The sequence below is a fragment of the Dissoconium aciculare genome (genome assembly GCF_010015565.1).
Source record: "Dissoconium aciculare CBS 342.82 unplaced genomic scaffold K489scaffold_13, whole genome shotgun sequence".
NCBI classification, from domain to species: Eukaryota; Fungi; Ascomycota; class Dothideomycetes; order Mycosphaerellales; family Dissoconiaceae; genus Dissoconium; species Dissoconium aciculare.
In genome coordinates this window covers 298,642-324,603 of record NW_022984963.1, presented here as the reverse complement: position 1 = coordinate 324,603, position 25,962 = coordinate 298,642, and the positions used below count along the sequence as shown (strand labels likewise).

Here is a 25,962-nt window from a genome sequence, read left to right as displayed (position 1 = left end):
CTCCCAGCTCATTATATACACATCGACAGTAACAATGCCCTCCCGAAAGAAAGAAAATATATAAAAGGAGGGTCAGGGTAGAGGAGGAAGATGGACGGATGCATACATAAATCCATGCATGCACGCGAGCGAGTGAGTGAGCCAAGAGGAATGAGTCCGGGAGGGCAGAACGACCGAGGCCGAGAGCAGAGCGCAGAGAATAGCGAGCATAGAGCCGAGAGGGAAGTAGAGACGAGGCATCGATCATGGAAAAGAATAAATAAATGGAAAAAGATATGCACAACGACCATGATAAGATAAAGGGCCGATAGACAGCCAACAAACGATTTAAGCAGATATCCACACCCCACTCTTTTTCTCTCTCCCGAGAAGTAAATAAGGACCCATCCGACCTCCTCCACGAAGAGAGAAGAGAGAGGGAAAAAAAAGACATAAACGTGATCCGCACGAGCCGCTCTCGGACAGACAGACAGATAGACAGATAGACAGGCAGGCTTCCCTCCCGACCGGCGAATACCGGAGGAAGTTCACGCGAAACCCAAAAAATTGGAACCCGAAATCCACCACCTCATCATCGAAGTGAAAATAAAAAGAACTTTTATGACATTTCGTTTCCGGAATTTTTTTTTGGTTCCGCTAGGGAACAGGGCGGGGATCCATCCGATCAGAGGATGTACGCGCTGGGCTTCCTCTCGACGCGGTCCATCATCTGGGGGCTGCTGGTGCGGGAGTCGTAGCCATGCGCAGCGCCGGCGCCGGCGCCGCCGACCACGCTCCCGGCGGGGGACTCGGGGCCGGGGCGAGCGTAATGCGCGGCGCCGAAGGGCATGGGCGGCGGGGTCCAGTCGCCCTGGCGGAGGCGGCGCTCCTGCTCGAAGTCGCCCCAGCGCTTCATGGTGATCTTGGAGGAGTCGAAGGCGCCGTCGCCGCCGTGGCCGGACTTGTCGGCGCCGCGGACCTCGCCGGCGGCCTGGCGGGTGTCGCCCCAGGAGAAGTCGTCGAAGTGCCAGAAGGCGTAGCAGGGCAGGATGAAATTCCACACCGGCAGCGAGAGGAGATACACGAACATCCAGAGCACGTAGCTGACGCGGTGCGCGGTGATGACGATCAGCACGCCCGGGAGACCGAGGATGAGCGCGAGGAGCACGAGGGGGATCACCGGCGCGGGCGTGTTGGTCGCCGCGGCTTTGAGGGCGAGGGCGACTGAGGGAGTGGTTAGTCTTTGTTGTTCCGGAAGGAAATCAGGGAAAGATGTGGATGGGAGGATATGAGAACTTACGGACGTAGAGCGTAAAGGCGATGGCGGCAGGGAGGACGACGGTGCCGACGAGGTCGATGAAGACGACGAACTGCATGGAGAAGCAGAAGGTACCACAGAGGTCGCGCACGAGGACGAGCTCCATCAGGTTGTGCACGGTCGAGTTGATCCAGCGACGGCGCTGGGAGAGGAGCACCTTGAACTCATCGGGGACGGTGGTCTTGCACACGGCCTGCGGGACGAAGACCTGCTTCCGCTTGGGGAAGGTCTTGAGCATCAGACTGCTGAGGTAACGGTCCTCGCCGAGCAGCAACAGGTTCTTCTTGTGGAGGGTGTCGACCACGTTCTCGGAGTAATGCTCGACGATGTCCGGGTTGGCGAGGATGGGCACCCAGTAGTTCTGGCCGCCCTTGGGCGTCTTGATGCGGTACATGCAGAAACATCCGGGGAGGCAGGTCACACCGCCGAAGACGCTCTCGAAGGACTTGGCCTGGTGGTGGGAGATGAAGTATTCGAACACCTGGATCATCGACACCCAGGATTGGGTCTTGTTGGCGATCTTGGTCTCGCCGCACAGGCCCATGATCTCGGGGTCCTTGACCATGGCGCTGACCATGTGGGTGAGGGAGTCGGGGAAGACCTTGGTGTCGGCGTCGACCATGAGGACGATCTCGTAGAAATCCGGGCTGATGCCCGTGATCTTCCAGATGCCGTTGAACATCTCGTACTCGAGTTCCGTCATGCGCTCGTCGAACATGACCTTCTGGAGGAAAGACATGAGGACGATCTGCGAGTCACGCTTGCCACGGTTGCCCGGTTTGGACGCCGTGGCCTCGGCGGGGGTGCCGCACTTGACGATGAGGACCATGGGGACGCGCTGCTGCTTCTCGACGGGGATGATGCTGTCGACGCCGTAGTCGTAGAACCCACAGTAGACCTTGGCCATGTTATGACGTTTGCTACCGCTCGCGACGGCGACATACGAGTAGGGCTGGACATCGTCCGGGAGCACGGCGAATTCCTTCATCATGCTGATACAGGCATCGGGGGTCGACATGGTTTCACCTTTGCCCTTGATGAGCCCATCACACACGACGTAAAGCATCTTGTGGCTGTTGGGGTAGTCGGTCATGGCGATGGAGTCGAGCGTGGTGCGGATGCCTTCGAGACCTTCGGAGTAGGCGGTGACGAGACAGATGGTGTGCGCGAGCGGGAAGCCGAAAGGCTGCCATTCCGGCGGCGGCTGCGGGACGACCGCATCGTGGATGAAACCTTGCGGCCCATTGCCATCGGTCATGACACTGCTGTATCGGCTGGCCGGGAAGTTGTGCGAGTCCATCAGACTGGCGTGGCTTGCGGCACCGGGTCGGCTGCCATCGAGGCTTCCATCGGAGCGGTTGCTGTGGCCGTAAATGCCAGATACGCCGGCGGGAACCATCAGTCGGGAATTGGTCTGGGAAGTCATGGTCGTGGGCATGGTCTTCGAAGCACCCTTGTCCATGGCGTACGGGCTGGTGAAACGAGAGGTGGTCGGCATGAAGGTACCGCGCTTGCTCCCACGGTCACTGCCACCGCTGCTGGCGACCGGGTCGGTGATCTTTGGCGGCGGGCGGTAGATGTCGTCGCTCCAGTCTTCGATCTGTCGGTTGCGCGCCTTCTTGTCGCTCGGCATGCTGGTCTTGTCGGCGGCGTATTTGCGGCAGAGGAACCATTGGAACAAACAGGCCAGGACGAACTTGATGCCGACGATGCCGAGGATGAAGATGAGCGAGACGTAGAGCACGACCTTGGAAGCGATACAACCCACCGACTCGGTATCGATCGAGCCGACCTTGATGATCTCCTGGAAGCACTGCGCGATCTGCTTCTTGTCGGAAGCGGTGTACGCCAGGGTGATGTCCTTGCCGCGCAGCACGGAGTTGGTGCGGATCTGTTCGAATTCCGGAGGCACCGCCACCTGACTGGCGTTGAACCATCTCAAGAGGTCCAAGTCGAGGACATCTCCCGAGTAGACGACCAAGTTGCGGGAAGTGTTTCGAATGTCCTCCCAGGTGAAGTAGACATCGCCCGATGACCGCAGACCGCCATAGAACGCCTCACGGGCGGTCCGAGAGGTGTGACAGGCGTATCCCAGGTAGTAGGGGATGGTCGTGTTGGGAGGGGTCGAGCCGTCCTGTTTGAAGAGGTTGCAAGGGAAGTACCACGCCATGTTGCCTTTGCTGTCCACCGGCACATCGGAGTTTTGCGACGGAGTGATGAGGCCTTTGCAGGCGCCATTGACGTTTTGCATGAGGAAACTCCCGTCCATGCCTGCGCCCGGGTTGGTGCCGTCGAAGAGCACGTTGCTCCCCGCGGGGACACCGCGCGCCAGGGGATGCTGCGAGCGGGTCAAATCGTAGGCTTGGCCGTGGAAGATCATGTATCCGCGGTCTACGTTGTTGATGCGGAGACGCAAGGGACCTCCTTCCGGGCAGACCGTGGCGGTGAAACCGAACGTGAGGTATCCGACAAACAGCATCATCAAGAGGATGATGCTGCAGAGACCAATCTTTTCCCGCCACGCTCGCTGCTGCTCTTTCGACTTCTTGCCCATGAGGGACAGGATGAGATTCGGACACCAGAACGTCAACACGTGGCAGTACGCACCCCAGAGGGTGAGCGCACCGCTGTCCTCCATCTTCTCCTGTCGTCGCTTGTCCTTCACCTGCTTGTCGTGAATGTTGGCGGTCGTCCGTCGGGTGAGTTTCGCCGGCTGCCTGCGCGCGCCGTCTTTGTTGGTCGGCTTCTCATTGAGCGGCGAAGTGTCGAGGACCTCTCCTTGACCGTGCAGGGCCGCCGAATCGGTGGTCAGGGTCAACAGCTCCTCTTCCATCTGGGGATCCGTGCCGGTGGTCGAGGGCAGGACGTTCATCTTCTGCGCATGCTTGCGGTAGTAATAGTTGGGGTCTTCGGGGTCGTTGCGTCGTCGTTCGGGTCGTACAAGGCTCTTCTTTCGTGACAGGTCTCGGTCGAGGCCCTGGCCAGCGACGCCGGCCTCGAGCATAGGATCGCGATCCCGATCGTCCGGGCTGTACGGCGAAGGCATCAGGGAGTTGCCCGGCGAAGGCACTTGACGAACGCGGTATTGTGGCTCGGTGGGTTTGGGCTTGTCGCTCGTCGTGCCACTCGTACGCCGGGTCGCGGTCGCCTGGGGTCGTTGGACGGAGGTTTCTCGATGGCCGCCAGCAGCACTACTCCTCCTCCGTTGACGACGTTCTGTGTCCGAGTCGGATCGATAACCCGCGGTAGGTCTACCTGGCGGACTGGTTGTTTGGTTCGGATGTGTGGGACGTTGCGAAGAGTACCGGCGGGACCCCGAAGAGGGCACGTCCGATCGAGGATTACGCGACGACATTGTGATGGTCGATCGCTATTAGCAAGCGTGGAGCGCTTGGAGGGAGAGCGATTGGATTTGTTGGTGTCGAGGTATCTACCTCTTCTGACCGTGAGAGGCCGCGCGTTCGTGAGTCGTGGCTCGTGGTCGTTCGGTGGGCCGACTGGAAGCGCAGTGGCGGCAATGATCGTCGGCTTGGAAAGGAGGCCTTCCAAGCGAAGAAGAGGGTAGCGGCGGAACCGTCTGTGACGATGCACCGAGCGGTGATAATAATACAGATGCAATATGACAGTGTGATCCGCTCGAAGGAGGAGCAAGTCTGTCGCTGCGCGGAGGTGAACGAGTGTCGGCGTGGTTTGAAGAAGCGAGTGCGTGGGTGAGTTGAGGGATGGCGACGATGATGGTGAAGAATTGTTTGTTGGGTCACGGGAATGTGGTTCCCGGGCGCCGGGGGATGTGGTAAAGCTGGAAGCGCGCAGATGTACTGTATACAGTGTACAGTATAGTTCAGGGCTGCTGTGCTGCAGAGAAAATACCCTGTAATCCACTACCGGCTAGGTACAATGACTGTAACCCTGGCCAGAGGGAGAGGGAGAGAGAGAAGAGAACGAGTATAGGTACTAGCGGAGAGTGGTGGTGGTGGTGGTGGTGTGGTGGTGGTAGTATTAGTGGTCGTGGTGGTGGTGGTGGTGTGGTGGTGGTAGTATTAGTGGTCGTGGTGGTGGTGGTGGTGTGGTGGTGGTAGTATTAGTGGTCGTGGTGGTGGTGGTGGTGTGGTGGTGGTAGTATTAGTGGTCGTGGTGGTGGTGGTGGTGTCGTGTGGGTGGCCCAGGAGGAGGACGAGGAAAAGGGCGGAAGGGTAAATAGTGGACTGCTGTAGTAGTATGCCCAGGTGTAATAATAATAATAATATGAGAAGGAAGAAGGGGGCCTTGCGGGAGTCGTTGCTGTATGCCCAGCCCTGGAGGCGTATGGAGACTGTGAAGCGACAGGACACGGCTGCGGCCGCCTGGGAAGTTGATGCGGGTTTTTTGGTTTTTTGGCGGGTGAACTAATCTGCGATTAGGGTATTGGATTTCGCCGGAGGAGAGTGGCGTGCGTGTTGGTCGTATAACAACAACAATGATACTAATAATAATAATAATAATAGTAATAATAGTAATAACAGCAATAATGATATATCATCAACGGTGGGGAGAGAGGCGGAGGAGGACGAGGAGGAGGCGAGAGGAGAGAATGAATGGTTGAAGACACTCTTTCTTCACGAGATGGCGATCCATCTGCTGATGAGGCGAATACGTAGAACTTTCCCCCCAAAAACAAAAAAGACGATGGCGAAGGAAAACATGTGAGATCCGACTACGCGGCCACACGCGATGACTGTCGAGCCCTAGCCGTAATCATCCTGCACTGTTCAAACCAGGCACACTTCCTTCAAACGGGCGTGCGAGACACACGGGGCGGAAAGACGGATGGGTGTGACTGACTGACCGTGAGAGAGACGTGATGAGATCGGGCTAGCCACCACGAGAAGTGACTCGAGTAGCAGTTCATCACCAGCCGAGATCGAAACCCGTCAGCCAGCCAATCGTCCAGCGGCGTGCACGCCATCCTCCAGGCTCTTTCTTTCTTTCATTCTTCTCCTGGGTGTCATCGATCTGTCCTCGTCTCGACCAGGAGGAGGATTGTGGTTCTACTCTTGACAATGGCATTTTCCCTCCTCCCTTCAGTACAGTCAGCTTTGGTTTTCTTTTTTAATTGCTTTGCGGCTACTACTGCACGTCAACGGGGGATGAGGACGACGCTGAATGAGGCTCATGCCGCTCTGAGAAACGGATGGGATGAATCCCGTGATGGTCTCCTCGTCACCCGTCCTAAGGATTAATCACTCCGATGATTAGGGGACAGGGAGAAGTCCATCTCATCGACAGAGACCATGCAGCATTCCACCGATCGGGCGGAATCTCTTCGGTGGCGCTTAATGGATCGTATACGTACAGTCACCCGCACTACAGGAAGAACCCCCTATCCGCTACACTTCACCACGTTCACTTTCGCTGATGTTCCGTCCGGATTCTGCACACACCTTATGTAGGTGTATGTGCCAACACGGCATCATGCTCCTATTAATACCGTGATCATCGCCATGGTCATTCTATACTCGTCCCGTATATGCAGCATGGCATGGCGAGGCGAGGCGAGGGACATATCAAAAAGCCTCAGCGTCGCATCAATTGTCATCCGAAGAATGGTTTTTTTTTGCCCCTGTGAGGTATGATCGCATCCGACATTAGTCGCCGTGGCATGCATGCATGATGCGTATCGGATCTACTGTACTGCAACAACAGGTAGGTAGTGAGGTACCTCCAGAAATACGGTAGAGTAGTCCGCACGCGCGCAAAGTTCCGCATACATATCCCCCCCCTACTGTACTACTGTTACCCGCGGTCTTGCCATTTTTTTCCCACTTTCATATGGTCGGAGCCTAATGATGACAATATTAATGATAATAGCAGGGATTGGGAGTTCGGTGATGATACCGTATAATCAATCACCATGTTCCGAGAGATGTTAAACCCTACACATGAGCATGATGATAATGTAGCGCGCTACAAACAAATTGGCAGCCTCGTCTCCATGGTGAACGCCTCGAATGCTTGGGCTGGGCTTGGTGGGCTGGGCTGGAGAGGGAGAGGGAGAGGGAGAGAGAGAGATAAACAGAGAGACACACATGTGTGACCCAGCTCAGTTCAGCTCAGCTCCCAGCCCGCCAGCCAACCAGCCAACTAGCCTAGCCTTACGGTCTCACATCGGCGAACGGAGAAAGGAAAACAAAGAAAATCACCACCTCCAGCACCACTCCAAGGGAGAATGATAAACATCAGGCAAACTCGTTGCCCTCTCATCACTGCTCCGAGAGGTCATCTTCTATCCTCGACGACGGGAGACCATCGCGTAGCCTCGCAGCCCCGTAAGGTGGGATTCCCAGATTCGCGGATCTCACGATGCGCATTAGGGTTGTCGCCAGGGCCCTCGTATTCCTCCGACTCGACCGATCGCGATGGGAAAAGGAAAAAGCGGGTGTGTGTGTGAGGAGAGACCTGTAGCGTGTGTGGCCAGCCCGGCACCTACCTCACCTATGCATCCGTTTTTCCGCGTGTCAATTTTATTCTTAGAAACAATGTATACGACACACCCCATCTGCATGCGTGCGTGCATGTCTCCCGCACCCAATCCGTAGGGCGGGACAAGCGGATCGCAGAACGGCGGGATGATCTCCCGACCGTCATCCACCTGTGTTTGTGCAAGGTGTTCTCGAGGCCACCACCGCATCCAGCTCCGTCTGACGGATCTCTCAGGGAGAGGAAGAGGAGGGAGACACGGCGGAGGTGCATCTCCGAAGAACCCCCCTCCCCCAAGAATGACAGAAAGATAGAAGAGGAAAAACAGGTTCCCGGCGACGTTTCCTGTCCCACACCGCGGCCGGACGGATAGGATGAACGACGAAGAAGGAAAGTCGAAAAGCGAATGGTTCCTAGAGAGAGGCGACGTGGTTCGTCCATGAGATTGGGATGGGCATGGTCTCGGACGCGACACCCCGTCGTCGCAACACACACACACACACAGAGAGAGAGAGAGACATAGATAGAGAGCGAGAGACATGAGACAGAAACAGCATGTCCCAGAGACGACCAAGAATCCCGCCACATCTGCCACATCTCACAACAACCCCCCAGCCCCTGCGCCGATCCCATCTTCCTCTGTTTTTCGTTTTCAAGGGTGTGTCTCTCGGACGACACGAGATGTGTGCGTCTCGGAAAATCCCCGCCTCGTCCTCCTTCTCCTTCTTCGGATAAAATATCCGTCGTGGGTCTCTCTGTCTCTCTTCCAGATGACGACGACGACGGAAGAGGAGGAGGAGGAGGAGGAGGAGGAGGAGGAGAGACGGTTTCGGGTGGACGGACATGTGGTAAGGACAATGAAAATAACAATGATAACGACCAATCATCAATTATGATAATAACAGCAGCAACGACGGGAGGATATAGGGTTTTGTTTCCGTGACAATAAAACCCAAAGGGTGAAGATATGGATATAGGAATAATGATCTTTTCCTCCCCATCGCGAATATCCTTACTTTCTTTCTTTTTCCCTTTCTTTGCTTCTGTCTTTCTTTTTTTTCTTTCTTTCTCTTTGGCAATGTTCGTTTCGGGAAGTGGCCTATTCCCTCCTTCCCTTCTTTCCTACCGGATGGCGGGGTAGAGTAGATATGTAGATGTGGGATGAATCATGATGATGACGGTGATGGTAGTGACGATAACGGTGATGGTGATGATGCTGTATTTTATCTCCTAGGTACTTACTCATCATCAGCTGTGGTGGTGAGAGTGGTGGTGGTGGTGGTGGTGGTCGTAGTAGTAGTAGTAGTAGTAGTAGTCGTAGTAGATGCTGTTACATCGTCTTGCACTTCGCATCGCATTTCCCTTTATTTTTATTTTTTTCTTCTTCCTCTTTTCCGCCCATGCCCGCCCGCCGCCGCTGCCGCCGCCGCCGCCCAAGACTTCCAAGGATTCGCTTGTGAAGCACTGTCGCATTGGGTGGCAGGCCAGCCCCGGGCAGCCCGGCAAATCCCTCGCACCACCACACCCACCGCCTCCTCCTCCTCCTCCTCCTCCTCCTACTACTACTACTATACGACCACCACCACCCTTTCTAATAATAAATGTTCTCTTGTCTCACCACCATCGTGAAGCCCTGCATGATAATGGATGATGGACGATGGATGATGGACGACGATGAACGATGATGATGTCGAAGCCATGAGGAATCACGGGAAAGAAGATACATACAAATAGTGTAGATGCCAAATGCACGTCGGAGGTTTATTACTCCCACATCCACCGATCGCGTCGTTCCAGGGTAGCTCTCGTACTTATTAATAACAACATCATGGGTGTCGTATCCCCATCCGGCTCATCGTGCTATGCTCCGGGTGAGTGATGAGAGGCGGTGGAGGGGCTTTGGTCGGCGTGTACATATGTCATTGAATTGACTGATTGATTGATTGATTGATTGATTGATTGATTGATACAGCCCGAGACAGATGATGAGATGCCCTGCCCTGCCGTGGGATCGGTACAGGCACAGGTATATGCACAGGTACAGGTACAGGTGGTGGTGGTGGTATTGGTGTGGGTGTTCAGGGATACCGAGTAGTATATAGGCCAGTGTGTACGTACATCGACCACGTTGTTGTCGTGCGGCAGAGAGCCCTGTGCTGAGTGAGAGCACCTACCTGGGCATGTGTGCCTGGCATGTTTCAACGGTCGCTGTCTGTCCACGATCCTGTCTGTCTGTCTGTCTGTCTGTCTGGCTGGCTGGATGTGTTCATCATGGGAGAAACACGCGGTCGCGATCGTCAATCACTTCCTATACCTTCGCCTCCCTCCCTCCCTCCCAGAGCAATGCAGTCAGTCCGCCATCCGGGGCCGTTCGGACATTGTTTAGCATGTAGGAGCTATACCGTAGCACTCCCACTACTACTAGGTGGTCCATAATAAATGTCCTGTAATTGCCCGGCGAAGACCCCCCCTCACTAGGTGAGCTAGACATGGCCCTCTGGTAAAAAAATAATAATAAATCTGCTGGGAAGTTTATTACTGCTGTATGTCATTCCCTCGATCCAGTCAGTAAGTCAGTTCAGTCAGTCAATCAGTCCATTCGGTGCATCATCATCATCATCATCGTCCTCACTGATCACACCACCACCACTATTACTACCACTACTACTCTACTCTACTCTACTCTACCGTTTATTACTACCACTTGCCATTCACCACTCCTTATTACCGCTTTTACCACCACCACCACCACCACCACCACCACCTACTACTACCGAGATACAACCATCGTCACGCTAGAGACACAGACACACACACAGACATACACACACACACACACACACACACATCTCCCTCGCTCCCTCCTCCATCTGCACGCATTCTCGATTTCATCACTACGGTACATACCTAGCCAGCCAGCCAGCTTACTATTATTATTATTATTATTATTGTTACTACAGTCCAGTCTAGTCCCGTCCAGGACGGTGCACATCCTCCCAGATCCCGTCACCGGACCTTTCACGCTTGCCCGCCCGTTGGATCTTCTTTTCCCCTTCTCTCCCACCTTCCACCCGACACCTGCATATGTTACATACATTACATACATACATACATGCATACATCACATCACATTACGTCCATGCATACAGACATACAGACATCCACACGGTACACCACTTTTTATTCCAATCTAGTATACGAACAGACACATCACGTCAATCTTCGCCTCTACCACCACCACCACCACCACCACCGCTTGGAGCGCCCGTTTCGCCGGGACTTTTCAACCCTCGGGATTCAGACCCATTCGACCTCTCTTCCCATCAGTTAAACCACCACCATCGCGGCTGTCCTCCCACTCTCATCTTTTACTTTTGGACGACGGAACAGCTCAGCCGAGAGAGGCGCCCTCAGGAATCCTTTCCCTTCTACCTCATCTCACCAATACATCGGCCCATCGTCTGCGGTCGCCGCTCTCGCTATCTCTCTCTCTCTCTCAACGATCCTGCCTCCTCCTCCTCCTCCTCCTCCTCCTCCTACTCTCGTCATATAATAATAATAATATCTCCTCCCCAAACTCATGGCCCAATATGATCAACGGCTTCTCGATGGCCGATCACCGCTGAATGACCCGGAATGGCCGTTGACCGCTGACCGCGACTCCTCCCACCACAACAACCACCTCTCTCAACAACAACCTACCTCTCCGATAAACCACGTCACGCCATCTTCCCCGAAATCATCCTCTCCGCCATTGCCACCGTCGTCGTCGTCGTCGTCGTCATCACCCAACAACAACAGCAACGACAACAACGTTCCCCGGCGACCGGTCCCTAACATCTCCACCCAACTCGACGTCCGTCTGCAGGCGACACCCGCCAGTCCCGTCAGCATCAACCCGCCTCGCCACGACATCCGGGAGCCCAACATGGCCTCCATCGCCCACACCTCCATAGGCGCCGACACTGCTGAGTCGTGGAGGAGTTCAAGAGCCTCACACACCCCCGACTCCATGTCATCACATACCCGCAACTCCACCGGCTCCCTCCCCATCCGGAGTCGACCGACGAGTTACATCGACGAATATGGCACCCACCACCGTCGACAGTCCTCGGGGATCCACAAGCAGAGCATAGAAGAGAACGGCGAAGAGTATCAACAGGAGGAGCAGGCCGGCGAGGGGTTGCGGTATCTCGCCTTTGACGATCTCCCCAAGAAGCGAGTCGCCGCAGCACGGGTGTCATCAGCGCACCACTCCATCGGGTCCAGCTCGTCGGGGGGCGGCGATCCTCGAAGGTCCCCTCCACAGCAGTATCCCACATCACAACCTCTACAATCACACCAGTTGGGCGTGCCCCGGACCACCCTCTCGCGACCTTCCTCGGCACATACCCTCGCCTCGGATTACCGGGGTCGGACGCTCTCCCCGCTGAGCGCGAACGGTTCCGACCCGGGCTCGCCTCAAGTGTTCGCGCGGGATCTCTCGGGGAACCGACGCTCCCCGTCCGCCCGGCCGGCGAGCTACTTGGACCTCCTGAACAACATCCCGTACGATCAGCAGGTCGCCCCGGGGCCGCCCCTCAACAACGCCTCCCTGCAGAGCCACGTCGGCCGCGGGGCCAGCCTGCTCGCCACGAAGAAGACCCTGGACATGTACCGCATGAACGTGAAGAAGACCGCCGACCCCGCCATCCAGTACGAGTTCGCCGTCTTCATGATCAACACCGCCGTCGACGCGCAGCCCGAGGACGGCATCGACGCCGCGGAGCTCCAGACCGAGGCCAAGCACATCCTCCAGCGCCTCTCGGACCGCACCTACCCCTTCGCGTCGTACTACCTCGCCGACGGCTACTTCTCGGGCCTCTTCAACAAGGGCAAGCCCGACTACGACCGCGCCTTCCCCCTCTTCGCCTCCGCCTCCCGCCACGGCCACGCCGAGGCCAGCTACCGCGCCGCGCTCTGCTACGAGTTCGGCTGGGGCACCGCCCGCTCGCCCCAGAAGGCCGTGCAGTTCTACAAGACCGCCGCGTCCAAGAACCACCCGGGCGCCGCCACCCGGCTCGGCCTGGCCTCGATCCGCGGCGACCTCGGCCTGGTCGACCGCGGCTCGTCGGCGCACTACAAGGACGGCGTCAAGTGGCTGAAGCGCGCCCAGGAGTCGGCCGACCGGCAGTACAACGCGGGGCCCTACGAGCTCGGCCTGCTGCACGTGCGGGGCGACGACCGCGACATCTTCCGCGACCACGTCTACGCCGCCAAGCTCTTCACCCAGTCCGCCGAGCTGGGCCACCCGGAGGCCGCCTTCGTCATGGGCCGCGCCTACGAGCTCGGCGAGCTCGAGTGCCCCAAGGACGCCGCCCTCAGCGTGCACTTCTACAACGAGGCCGCCTCGCGCGGCCACGTCGAGGGCATGATGGCCCTCTGCGCCTGGTACATGGTCGGCGCCGAGCCCGTGCTGGAGAAGAACGAGGCCGAGGCGTACGAATGGGCCAAGCAGGCCGCCCAAGCCGGTGAGTCTCTCTCTCTCTCTCTCTCTTTTTTTTTCTTTCTCTCCGTACAACACTGACCCATTCTTTCCCTCTCCCTTCCAGGCCACGTCAAAGCCCAATACGCCCTCGGCTACTTCACCGAGATGGGCATCGGCTGCCGCCGCGACCCGCTCGAGGCCAACGTCTGGTACGTGCGCGCCGCCGACGCCGGCTACGAGAACGCCCGCCAGCGCCTCGAGGTCATCCGCGCCGCCGCCGCCGGAGGTGACATCGACGGTGCTACTGCTGCTGCGGGAGCCGCGCCAGGAGCACCCCCGGACGGGAAGAAAATGTCCAAGGCCCCCCCGAAGTCCAAGGATCTGGCCTCGAACGGGAACGCGAATGCGAACGGCGCGAACGGCGCGAAGAAGAAATTCATGGGCATCTTCTGAGCGGCCGCGGTCGGTCGATCGGCCTCGGTTGATGAAAGAGGATTGGGAACGGGATCGGGGTTCGGTCTGGGAGGTCCATGTGCGAGGCTCGATTTCGGGGTCCATGTTCTGGGAGGCGAGAGGAGGAGGAGGAGGCATCCGTCGCTTTTTTTTCTTTCTCTTTCGGTCCCGGATTTTTTCCCTCGATTTTCTTTTCCCCCTCCTTTTTGGGGGTTTTCTCCCCCCCGGCCACAGGCTCGCGGGCCCATTTTCGAACGAACGAGATACCTGCCTATCTGCCTATCTGCCTGTCTTCTCGAGAAGGAAGAGAATCGTCCCGAAAAGCGGAAACCTCATGTTGTCTTCTTTTTTATTTATTCAAAAAATAATGTGGATTCTATCCTTTGCGATGGCCGTCGCTCGATGTCATTTCATGAAAGGTGGAAAGTACATTAGACGAGGCTCTCGTAATATTCCGACCCGGCTTAGAGATTACTATACTATAGCTTATCAATCGAAGCAACTACCCTCTCTCCATCCTATCTTGTTTCGTTGAACTTCACGTAATACCTCATATCGATTATTATCACTACTCTCAAGCAGATAGAAAGGTCCCTAAAATAATAACGAGTCCCCTCTAGGGCTGGGGTTCTCTTCTCCACGTGGGAAAAAAAGAAGGGCAAACCAAAAACAGGGGTCCCCTTTGCCCTAATCACCACCGAATTCTGGCCCTAGTCCCCGATCGGGAGAAGTCTCTTCCGCCATGTCTCGCCGGCCCGCTCATGTACCCCGTCCAGCGGGAACTGTCCGTCACTGGCGAACTTCTCCACACACCTCGGGACAGGAGAGGAGAAAGAATACCCATTGGATCAGCAGTCAAAACGGTATCTTTTCCTATCCCATTCACTACACCTTTTCTTGTAAACAACCACTGGTGGAATCCCTCCCTGCTGCCGGTGCAAGAGAAACCCATCCGGACTGGAAATCAAGCTCTGGTGAGAACGGCGGAATTCGCAGGTCCACATGCGCGTGTCGCGTGCGCGAGAGGAAGACCACCAAACGCCCATCCTACACCCATCCTGTCCGCCCATCCCTCCCACCCTGGAGACCTTCCCTGATCCCGCCCGACCTCCCCCTCGACTCCACCTCCGGACCTCCTCGCCCCAGCGATCACAACTCCCCTGAAAGCAAGCCATGAGCAAACTCGACCTCGAAGGCAGCGTCAGCGGCGGCGGCGGCGGCCTCAGCGGCTCCTACAGCGACGTCGGCCACGACGACGACGACGAGCATCATCTCACCGTGGGCAAACGTCCCCGCGCCAACAAAGGCGATGTCATCGACGACGACGATGCGTCCTCCCTCGCCTCGCTCCTCCACGACGGTGAGATCGTCGACGACGACGACGATGAGGATCTTCCGCTTTCGAGGCTGGAAATGCTGGATCCCATCGGCCCCGGCTTGGACCCGCAGAATTGGCCCCGCTGGAAGAAACTGTGGGTCGCGGTCTCGATCGCTTTTTATACGTGAGTCCTGATTTTTCTTCTCCCTTTTCTTTTCCCCTTCTTCTCAATTGCTTCTCTTCTTTCTGGGTCGGGTTGGGGTTGGGGTTCGTGTTTGGAGCTCTAAGGTTTGGATCGCGCAGGGCAGGGCTTTATCTTTGGGAGATTCGAGAATAGAAGGGGAACAGAACGAGGGAATCGCGTCGGCTGGCCAGACCCTTGAGAGTCAAAGATTGCTGACTTGGTTACTTTTTTCCCCTCCTCCCAGATCGGTGTTTTATTCCGGATCGTCGATCTTCATGGTCTCCGTCCCGGGAGTCATGGTCTTGTATCATGTCGGCCAGGAACACGCTCTCATGGGACTGTCACTTTACGTGTTGAGTTGTAAGTATCGACCCTATCCCGATCCGCGTGTTGGAAATGAAATGTTGATTATTCCGCAGATGGCCTTGGCCCTCTACTCTGGGCGCCTCTATCAGAAGTCCGCTGGATCGGGCGGAACCCGGTTTACATCTTTACCATCCTCGCGTTTGTCGCCATCTCTTTCTTGACCGCGACGATGGCCCTCAAGGGTCTTTTTGGATTCCTCGTTCTGCGCTTCCTACAAGGCTTCTTCGGCTCGCCTTGTCTCGCCAACGGAGGTGCGTCCATGCATGACATCTTCACCGAGCAGGAATTGCCCTACGCCCTTGGAATCTGGATCGCTTTCGCCTACGCCGGTCCCGCCCTGGGCCCCGCCTTGGCCGCCAAAGCCACCGAGGTCTACGGATGGCAGTTCCCCATGTGGTTCATCGCTTACGGATCCGTCCTCGCCTGTGTCGTCCTCCTGGTCCTCCCCGAGACCTACCTTCCCAAAATCCTCTATCGCCAGGGCGCCTACGCCCGCATCGGCGGCGGCCCCGACGGCCACCACCTCGAACAAGCCCAGCGCCACGCGGGCCAATCCCCCTCCTCCTCCCGCGGCGACAGCGTCTGGGCCACGCTCAAAGACTCGCTGATCAAACCGCTCGAGATCAGCCTCCTGGACCCGTCCGTCAACTTCGTCAACATCTACACCAGCTTCTGCTACGCCACCTACTACACCTTCTTCGACGCCCTGCCCATCACCTACATGACCAAATACGGCTTCAACCTCACCCAGGTCGCCGTCGCCTGCACCTGCATCATGTTCGGCTGCGCCGCCGGCGCCGCCGCCTACTTCTCCTACGTCTACTACGTCGCCAACCCGGCCGCCGCCCGGGGGACCTCGGTGCAGGAGGACCGGCTCAAGCCCGCCCTGGTCGCCGTCTGCCTCATCCCCGTCGGCATCCTGGTCTTCGCCCACGCCAGCGACGGCCGGCTGCACTGGCTGGTCGGCATGTCCGGCATCGCCCTGTACTCGGCCGCCGTCTTCGTCATCCTGCAGTGCCTCTCCATGTACATGCTGCAGAGCTACCCGGCCTACGCCGCCAGCCTCTTCGCCGCCAACGACGCCTGCCGCAGCGTCCTCGCCGCCGCCGCCGTCCACCTCGGCCTGCCCTTCTACATGAAGCTCGGCGTCGTCTGGGGCTGCTCCATCCTCGCCGCCGTCAGCGTCCTCGGCATCGTCGGCATGTTCGTCCTCTACTGGAAGGGGCCCAGTCTGAGGGCGAGGAGCAAATTCGCGGTCAAATGATTGGGGGGTTGGTGTCGTTGGCCTTTTCTTTCTCTCTCCATGTGCATGTATTCTATAGGGTGGGGGGTTTCCCCCAGTTCTTGAAATATAGAAGGGTCTCATCTTTTGTTTTCGCGTAAACAGTTTTGGACAGTCGAGTCGATTGCTCTTCCACACAAAACGTGTCTGTAGATGAGATGGATTTTTTAATTTCCTCTTTTATGTGCCCTGGTTTCAATGGCACTGATGTCCGAACGAGCCACGAGGGCGGGTCGTTGGCTTTCTGTCCACGGATCGAAAAGCATGAGGATGAAGGGCAATGCAAATTCTGGCTTCCATTTTCTCTCTCTCACACATTGGGGAATCAACAAATCGGAGTATCCGAAAACTAACAAAGACGGGGAATATCCAACAGACAACACATTTGTCACAAGCGGTTCATGCCCTCATCGCCATCATCATCATCACAGCCGTCAATCGTCCCGGTGCTTTTCTCGCCGTTGAGGCGCTATCCCTCGGCGGAATCCCCCTCATGTCTGTTGCTCGGGAGCATCGGTGAACTGGGTTCCGTTCGCGACGCCTGCGTCGACAGTTCCGGTGCCGGCGGGAGCACCATATCGTCCAGCAGCAGCTCCATTCGTGGTTCCATTCGTCGCCGCGTGGCCATTGGTCACGACACCGTTGGCGGCGACACCGTTGGCAGCAGCGGGGGCGGACACGGCGCCCTCGTCGTACTCGAGCAGCAGCGAGGTCGGGAAGACCGACTCCCGCGCGCTGCCGTCCAGGTACTTCCGGGTCTTGAGCCCCGCGACCTCGTTGTCCACGGTGGTGAAGTGGCCGCGCCGGCCCGCCGCGCGGCGGACGTTGGGCAGCTTGAAGATCTCCTTGAGCATGGCGGCGATCGCGGGCGCCAGCACGGGCGTGAGGTGCGGGCCCACGATGAGGTCGTAGTTGGCCTTGGCGGCCGTCCCCGCCAGCGCCGCCCCGCCGCCGCCCACGGTGATCTTCTCCGGGTCCGGGAAGGCGCTGGCGTCCATGGCGGCGACCGCGGTCGCCACGAGCACGGTCTGGTTGGCTTTGATCGCGATGTCGCCGCGCGCGCCGTCCGGGATGACGGTGTCCTGGGAGGCCACGCGGGGCAGCGCCGGCACGACCCCGGCGTGCCGCATGCCCTCGTAGACGAAGTTCTCGAGCTCGGCGGTGGCGGCGGCGTCGGAGTCGGGGCGCTGGGCGAGCGCGACGATGCGGGCCTTGTATGACTCGTAGCCCTCGCTGAGGAAGAGGTCGACCAGCAGTGAGGCCTGTTGGGTGAGGACGCCGGCCATGGGGGCGGTCAGGCGGATGAGGTCGTCGGACAGCTCGGTCGGGCTGCGCTTGGTCGCGTTGAGGGCGTGGTAGAGCTTGTCGGCTTCGGCGTGGACTTCATAGGCGGTGCCCTTCTCCACCCAGTCGACGAACTTCTCCTTGATGCCCTGCTGGGTGCTGAGGTGGGCTTCGATGATCTGCTTGAGGATTGGCGCGCCCTTCTCGTAACCCTCGCGGAGGCCCCACTCGTTGATCGGCAAGATGTTGAAGGACTGGTATTCGAAGATGGCAGTGTATGCCTCGAACAGCTCGGGCAGGGTCAAAAGACCTCGGGGTGTCTTGACCGACTTGATGGGGAGCGCCAGACGGCGTGCGAGCCACGTGACGGGGACGATGTTGGTGACATCGCGGACGACATCGATCGAGCGACGGGTACCGCCGTACTTGAGGGAGCAAGTCCGAATGGACTCGGCGGTCTCTGCGGCGATGTAGGATCGCACCGAGGCTTCGAATCCTTCGTCGAAGAAAAGCGGAGCCACGTGTCTCGGCTCGTTGGTGAGAGTGCGGAAGTTGTCGCGGTCGAGGAGAACCTTCTTGCAGGCATCAAAGGTGTACACAACAGCGGGCTGGTTCTCAAGAGCCGGACGTCTCAGGTCATACTTGTTGACAACCTTGTTGCCCTTGAGGATCTCCGACACAGCTTCAGGCGTGTAGAAGGGAAGCAGAGCATATGCCGAGGTACCGGTGAAGTTGGTGGGCAGACCGCCGAAGATCAGCTTGGGGAGCATACCACCGTATGCACCGCCGGGAATGTCGGCGAGCTTAGATGCACCCCAGTTGGTGAGGGTGTTGCTATTGAAGTCGTAGCTAAGGAAACGGTCACCGCGGACGAGAGCCACGGCATCGTCGAGGATACCACGACCGGTAGTCTGACCAGGGCAGACACCACTACCAGCGACCGGAGGCTTGGTGCACTCGGCCATCAATCCTGGGTACAATTCCAAGTTGTCGATGTGGCTGTAGAGAAGCTCGGCGGCGCGAGCAGTGTCCTTGTCCTCACACCAGGCTTCGAACGAGTCGTAGGGCTTCAAGTTCAAGTACGAACGGAATCTGTCAAATGTGTTAGCGAATTCCACAATCACTCGCAGCCTGGACGAGACTTACTCGTTCAACGTGCAGACATTGAAGATCTCACGTGCTTGGAGTTGTCCCATGATGTCCACAACCTTCAAGCTGGCAGGAGTACCGTGCGCACCGAAGGCGTGAGCGGGCTCTTCGATACAGTCCTTGATCAACTCAGCAAGTTGGACATCATCGAAGCGTCCATTCTCGTCACGCTTGAGTCCACCAAACGTCCATTCGCGAGGTTGGGTCTTCATGAGCTTGTGGCCCTCTTGCATCAAAACCTTCTTGAACAAGGCGGGTGTCATGTCGTGGATGGATCCCAGCTCGGGCAGGTTCTCTCGGAGCAGCTCCTCCATCCATTCGGCGTCGGCATGGCTCAACGCGGCGTGCCAGTGGTAAAGAACGGCAAACTCGACCGAGACAACGTTTCCGGTGCCTCTCTCCACACGTGTACCACCGCTCTTGATCTCCTTTCCGAGGTCCAATGACCAAACGGAGTCAGCGCGAGGGGTGTTGAGAATGGCAGCGACGTAGTCCTTGAGAACAACGGTGGCGAAGAATCCTACGTTGATGTTGCGTCCCAATTGGAAGAGATCGTTGTCTTGCCTGAAGGTACCATTGTTAGCCAGTCGTGCAAGGTCATAGATGTGAGAGATGCACGCTTACCATTTCTTGCCTTCCTCATCTAAGCTGTCCCAGTCCTTGTACTTGCCCTTCTCGTTGATGGACAGGAGGTTCGCGACAATTGCATTGTGATTTCTCGAAAGTAGTACCGCCAATGCGACCACACCAGGAGGCATGAGCAAGATACGCTCGGAAGCGATCGAGTCAGGGTAAATGGTACCATTGTTGTAGGTACGGACGCGAACTTGCTCCTTCTCGGTGTTACCGTACAGAGTACTGAGGTCGACGTAGTGCGAGGTCTCGTTGATCCATTGGTTCTGTCGGTTGGTTTGGAAACACTCGTGAATGACAATTGTTGCGAAAGAGAAGAAAAGTCGGTTCAAGCCGGAGGGGTGCTTTCGGAATTCATTGTCGGGTCGTCTGAGAAGCTGCTCGTAGACGAGCTCTGGGTCTGGCAAATTTGGTCCTTTCGCCTTGAGCGGAGGAACATTCCTGCTGTATGGAGATCCAGCCTTGCCCATTTCTGGCAACCAAGGGTTGTTGCCTCCACCGTCATGTCTGCGGTAGACAGCTGTGGGACCTGCTATCGTGGTCGAAGGATGAGGCAGATCGCCGTACAGCATCTTGATGAAACCATCTGAGACCATAGAGGACAGTCCACTGTTGGGAGGGAGCTTCTGTAGCATGGCAACACCATTTTCAAGAAGGAGCTCTTTGTCGTCGAGAGGAGCTCCTGACGCGAGCGCAGGCAGAGCCTCTGCTAAGAATTTTGCGTTCTTGAGACCTCCGTGGAGGATATCATGGACCACTCCGGTCTTTTCGACCTTTGCTGAAGCTTCAGCATCAGATCGACGGTCTGGAGCAGTGCTCGGCTTTCGCCTGATGCTGCCAATAATGGATTTCAAAGAGCCGCCAGCCATGATGAAAATCCTGTAATCGAGGAGGTAGCAAGGAAGAGAAATGAAAGCTGGAGATCAAGCTGGGTCAAGACAATATCGAGGCAAAATAGCATTCCTCGAGCTTCACATTCCAATACGAGCAACTTCGCATGCCGATCTCTGCACGCTGCATCATCGCTATCATCAGAGCTTGACCTACGCTCGTACAGCCATTGGATGATAACGCGATCAGTGGATGGGGGCACTCGCTTGCGGCATCCGTTGCATGGCACATTAGCTTGCATGCCATGGGACAGCTCAAGCCCACTGGTGTCGCATGTGCTTTCGAAAAAGTATTGGGATGTTCGATGACCATCACCACATTGGGAAAGACGCCATCGTGCTGGGCGCCAGGACAATATCTGCACGAGCACGCCCACAGCTCACTCGTGCATGTTCCAGCATGCAGTAGTACATGATTCGTGGAGAAACCTCATTCGCTGGTCGAGTATAAGTATACTGTACAGTATAACAATTGTTCGTTCACGGCTTTAACGGAACCACGGTTCAACAGTGCCGAACAAGAGTGTTGAGCTTTTGTCGACATCTCGTGTAATGTTCGGGCCGTGCATTATCCCGATCTGGCTTCGTTTGGAGTGGAGACCACCAATGAGATCCCCCGCTAAGCCACGGAACGGTCCTCCCTCCCCACTTAAATCAGTCTACACCTCGCCTACAGCGATTACACCACTTCACGCTATGAGGATAGCTTAAACGTGCCTCTATTTTAGTACCGAAAATGCATGCAACTTCTTCCAATCCTCGTCGTTGTTCTACTTGCATATTGCATACTGTTGACTTCATGGCTTCGCATCCTGCTGCACCTCAGTGGAGATTGCATGCAGGTCGTCCTCAGGCGCTGAGCGGTCGGCTAAATTCTTCGCGAGCATAGATCTGCACAACACGCGTTGTCCTGGGCATCGTTGATCTCTTACCGCATCGAGCGGACCTTCAATGCTCGATTCCTTGCCGTGGTTGGCAGGTCTAGCGGTTGATCTTCGCCTCGTACCAGCCACGAGCTAAGCATGCAACTGTTATTGAGCCATGCTGCATCATGACGGTATGTGGGAATTGGATCATCGCCGAGGTTTCGCTTGGAGTTCGATTTATTTGTAGGCCAGCTACCCTGCTCTTAATGTTCTGGCTATCCCGTGGTGACTGTTAGCGATCACGCGGTGGGCATTTCACCATGAGTATCTCCAGACGGTCTTCATACCCGCTGAATGCGCCGCCATCCCCTGCGCGGCCGGGTCAGCAGATATCTTCACCGAAAGGTACTGATAAGCCGCCTCGTGTGCCGCGCAACATTCGAGCATTGAAGGATGGCAAGGCACCACCGCTCGTGGGCCGGACCATCATCGTGCTCTTGGACGGCACTGGCGACAAGCTTGATTCCGACAACAGCAATATCATCCATTTGATGCAATGCTTGAAGAAAGCGAGCCCGGACCAGGTTGTTTACTACCAATCCGGTATTGGCACGTACAATGGAAAGGGTCTCTCGAAAGGTTTCAGCGCTGGACTCGACATGGCTGTCGGTAGCGGTCTGGGTGTCCACATTCGAGATGCATACAGGTTCCTCATGCAGACCTTCAAAGAGAACGACCGGATCTGCCTCTTTGGCTTCTCGCGTGGCGCATACACTGCGAGATGTTTGGCAGGCATGATACACAAGGTCGGACTACTTCCCGCGCACAATGTGTCCCAAGTGGAATTCGCGTACAGTTTCTACAAGAACGACACTCCCGAGGGATGGAACATGAGCCTTGAGTTCAAGCGCACCTTTTGCATGGACGTCTCTGTGCACTTCGTTGGTGTGTTCGACAGTGTGGCTAGTGTCGGATTTTTTCCACGAAAGCTTCCTCTGAGCAGTACGCCCCACAACAAAGCCAGATACTTCCGACATGCGCTTGCTCTGGACGAGCGTCGAGCAAAGTTCAAGGCTTGCCGATTTCAGCGGAAGACGACGACTGACGCAAAGGCTCATTGGGAGACCGTCGCTGAAGTGCACGAGGATGCCGGTGGACTCGTTCGAAGGCAAAGCACTCTTTCGAGCCGCAGTGGCTTCCACAGTCCCACAAACGGCAGCTTGTCGCGCCGTGTGTCCGTATCTGACCAGATCGGTACCACCGACAGCACTCCCTTTCCTCTTCGTGGTCGGCAGCCGACGGACGAGTTCCCCAACGAGACTGATGTGCTCGAAGTCTGGTTCGTCGGCCAGCATGCGGACGTCGGAGGCGGAGCCGCCAAGAACGAAGTCCGCCACAAGCTCTCACAGACCCCCCTCCGATGGATGATCCGACAGTGCTTCGAATGCAACACCGGTATCATTTTCAAAACCCACAACCTCGCCTCCGAAGGTCTCGACGTTCACACTCTTTGGCCAGTCTACACCCCTCTCACCCGCCCCAAGGTTGGCCCGCCACCGAGCATCATGGAGAAGTACGACGCTGGCAGCATCGCACCCATATCTCGCCGAGCAACCGTCCTCGCTCCCGTCAACGAGACCGACCCGCTGGGCCTGCACGACGTCAAGCTTTACGAAGACGCCTACCACAACGCGCTGCACGCTGACTGGGTACCCGAGCAGGTCGAAGACTACTTCGACTGCATCTCGACCATCCACGACCAGCTGATCATGGCTAAGACGTGGTGGATTCTGGAATTCTGGCCGATCAAGGTGCGTGTCCAGCCTCCGGACTCGGATACGTGGGTGAAAAAGGTGGCGATGAATTTGGGACGATACCGACCTGTGCAAGACGAGGCACCGAATATGCACTGGACTGTGCAGCAGCGAATGGATACCCTGGGATACAAGATCAATGCGAGAGTGGATAAGCGGGCGAACTGGAATATAGTGGTATAACGAATGAGGGTTCGGGCAATTAGGGGATAAGATTAGAATGTTTGTTAGACAGCGGTGGAGTAACTCTTGCATAGGCAGGACGTTATTCCACTTGCACGACGCAGATTATACTTCATTCATGTGTTCACACTTTCAGCATGGCAATATATTGCTTGCAATGCCTTACGCGGAATTCTTCTCCACGCTACCATGTTTATCCTCGTCAGAGACCGCTTTGCTCGAGTCGTAATAGTTGTCTTTCTCCATATCTGGTACTGCCTGCCTCGCATCATCCGCGACGGCATACTTTGATCGAGCACGGATGCCGGCTCCATACTTGTAGAACACGAACGGGATGGGCATGAGAAGCAAGCCAACTCCTCCGATGAGTGATCCGGCACCACCGATGCCAAGGGAGTCGAACATGTAATTTGTAAACAGCGGAGACGCGGCTGCAGATGCCGAGCGGAGCACGGTATTTGCAGCGACGGCGGAAGCCGCATACATCAGGTACGAGTCGATGATGTAATTGATGAAGACGACAAAGATGAGCAAGATTGACATTGCTAGGAAGACTCCCGCAATGGTAGGCACGATCCAGTGGATTGAGTTGTACTCGGCGGTCCAGGCGAACCAGAAGATTGACGCGGCGAACATGACGCCGCCGACCATGCCCGCGGGTAGACGGTCTTCAGGTACGGGTTTGCTGTGGTCTTTGTTTCTCTTTGAGCCGCGGAAACTGTCTAGAAAGAGGGCGATACCGCCGAGACAGGCGCCGATAATGGTGCCGATTAGAGGGAGCTCGCCAACGCCGGCGTTCCATCCGCGTCGTTGCTGAAAGACGATGGGGTATATGCTGAAGAGCATGTACAGCAACGTGTATACCACTGCGTAGTAGATCGCGACGAGCAGACTGATCGGATCTACGAGCAACTTCCAGGGCCGAGTCAAAGCGACAGCAAAGATACCCTTGAGAGTTCGATCTGAAGCTTCTGCGGGTGAAATGACGTGGTCGTTTCCGGGCTTCTTGCGCAGCCGTCGAGCCTTATGAGTCAATATGACGGCAGGAAGCGTCTCCGGGAGGGTCAGAAGCAGGATCTCGGTAGCGCCGGCCAGCCACAGGAGAACGTAAAAGGTCCAGCGCCAAGTCTCCTTGAGCTGAAGGAATCCGCTGACCACCGGTCCTAACGCTGGTCCGACGAAGGTCATCGTCGAGAAGAGGATCATGGCGTTGCCACGAGCGACATCGCCCCAGACATCAGAGAGAACGCCAGGGGAGTTCGTCAGCGCCGCACTCGCGGCGGTGCCAGTCAAGAATCGTCCAACGAGGAGTCCGCCGAAATTGGGCGTAAATGCACATAGGAAGCCTAATGCGAGGTACAGCGCGAAGGAGATGTGGAAGATCCACCGTCTGCCGTAGAACTCGGACAGAGGCGCCCAGAGCAGTGGACCGGCACAGTATCCCAGCAGGAAGAGTGTGGTAACGAGACCTGCGGCTTCGAGAGAGACACCAAAATCGTCACTTACTCCTTGAAAAGACCCCGATGGCGCCGATGAAGCAAAGGTGGCATTCATCACGAGTAAGATGGAAATGCCGGTGATAAAGCATTTCCGGCTGAATGAGTAGTTCTTGGGATTCTCTGGATCGTCGGAACTGAATTTGAGATGACCATTCGCGTCAAGAGAGGCTTGTGTGGTGGGATCTTGGTGACTCATGATCCAGAAGTACGAAGTCAAGCTTTTATGAGACTCAATTACGTTAATCGAAATGATAGTAGAGCGAGGACTTCGTGATCTGTATGAATTTGACAACGATCGCTGTGCGAAAGGTTGTAATATAAGCATATCGGCCGTTGTCGCCGAGAGCAAGAAGTAGTTTATGTTCGATCAGCCATGACGCAGGTCGAATCATCTTCTTCCCTTTGAGCCAATTGGCCACAGCTAGCTTTCAGGATCGCAATTGATCGTCACGAGTCGGCTTCGTTACCAAGCCAATCGAGCGTTCTGCCTTGGGAGTCGAATATCACGGTCATTCGCTTTCGCTTAACACTCGACGCGTTGTCGAATATGGCGGGTACAGCGGCGCCTGCGATAGGAATCGCAGGACTAGCGTAAACTCATAGCAAAGTCTCACGTAGGCTAGTGAAGGCTTATGTCAATGTTGTTGATGCTTTCCGAAGCGCAGCATGTGGTTCCGGTATGAACGGTGTCGATGAATACCATATTAGGTTAAATTGTTCTCAGACTCTCGTAGCGTCAATTCCTCCTTTGGGTAATTCTTGGCATCGCTGCTCCGAGATCTCCGGGACTCATGAATACACTCCGGATCTTTTGTCCGCAT

General features: G+C 56.5%; 8 protein-coding genes across 8 annotated transcripts; 4 read left to right on the top strand and 4 right to left on the bottom strand.

Annotated features, from left to right (window-relative positions):
• Nucleotides 1-664: 664 nt before the first annotated feature.
• On the bottom strand, nucleotides 665-4,301 carry K489DRAFT_325694 (glycosyltransferase family 2 protein; the record flags this gene model as incomplete). Its single annotated transcript, XM_033601844.1, has 2 exons — nucleotides 665-1,185; nucleotides 1,280-4,301. 2 exons carry the CDS (start codon nucleotides 4,299-4,301, stop codon nucleotides 665-667), a joined length of 3,543 nt encoding a protein of 1,180 aa, XP_033456524.1.
• A 3,664-nt stretch (nucleotides 4,302-7,965) lies between these two features.
• On the bottom strand, nucleotides 7,966-9,079 carry K489DRAFT_383704 (uncharacterized protein). Its single transcript, XM_033605681.1, has one exon. The coding sequence runs from the start codon at nucleotides 8,596-8,598 to the stop codon at nucleotides 8,167-8,169; it is 432 nt and encodes a 143-aa protein (XP_033456523.1). The 5' UTR covers nucleotides 8,599-9,079; the 3' UTR covers nucleotides 7,966-8,166.
• Nucleotides 8,651-9,497, top strand: K489DRAFT_67465 (uncharacterized protein). The gene has a single exon (XM_033608827.1). The coding sequence runs from the start codon at nucleotides 8,915-8,917 to the stop codon at nucleotides 9,380-9,382; it is 468 nt and encodes a 155-aa protein (XP_033456522.1). The 5' UTR covers nucleotides 8,651-8,914; the 3' UTR covers nucleotides 9,383-9,497.
• Nucleotides 9,498-12,026: 2,529 nt separating this feature from the next.
• Nucleotides 12,027-13,505, top strand: K489DRAFT_303457 (HCP-like protein; the record flags this gene model as incomplete). Its single annotated transcript, XM_033600479.1, has 2 exons — nucleotides 12,027-13,263; nucleotides 13,345-13,505. Coding segments are annotated over 2 exons (1,398 nt in total), but the record flags the coding sequence as incomplete, so codon positions are not given.
• A 984-nt stretch (nucleotides 13,506-14,489) lies between these two features.
• Nucleotides 14,490-17,114, top strand: K489DRAFT_383702 (MFS general substrate transporter). Its single transcript, XM_033605680.1, has 3 exons — nucleotides 14,490-15,175; nucleotides 15,420-15,535; nucleotides 15,595-17,114. Exons 1-3 carry the CDS (start codon nucleotides 14,847-14,849, stop codon nucleotides 16,803-16,805), a joined length of 1,656 nt encoding a protein of 551 aa, XP_033456520.1. The 5' UTR covers nucleotides 14,490-14,846; the 3' UTR covers nucleotides 16,806-17,114.
• Nucleotides 16,998-21,218, bottom strand: K489DRAFT_362926 (linoleate diol synthase). Its single transcript, XM_033602674.1, has 3 exons — nucleotides 19,881-21,218; nucleotides 19,254-19,820; nucleotides 16,998-19,199 (listed from the first exon to the last, which is right to left on the bottom strand). Exons 1-3 carry the CDS (start codon nucleotides 20,756-20,758, stop codon nucleotides 17,315-17,317), a joined length of 3,330 nt encoding a protein of 1,109 aa, XP_033456519.1. The 5' UTR covers nucleotides 20,759-21,218; the 3' UTR covers nucleotides 16,998-17,314.
• Nucleotides 21,219-21,554: 336 nt separating this feature from the next.
• K489DRAFT_383700 (uncharacterized protein) lies at nucleotides 21,555-23,814 on the top strand. Its single transcript, XM_033605679.1, has one exon. The coding sequence runs from the start codon at nucleotides 21,966-21,968 to the stop codon at nucleotides 23,640-23,642; it is 1,677 nt and encodes a 558-aa protein (XP_033456518.1). The 5' UTR covers nucleotides 21,555-21,965; the 3' UTR covers nucleotides 23,643-23,814.
• Nucleotides 23,615-25,685, bottom strand: K489DRAFT_383699 (MFS general substrate transporter). The gene has a single exon (XM_033605678.1). It carries the CDS (start codon nucleotides 25,464-25,466, stop codon nucleotides 23,805-23,807), a length of 1,662 nt encoding a protein of 553 aa, XP_033456517.1. The 5' UTR covers nucleotides 25,467-25,685; the 3' UTR covers nucleotides 23,615-23,804.
• Nucleotides 25,686-25,962: the final 277 nt, after the last annotated feature.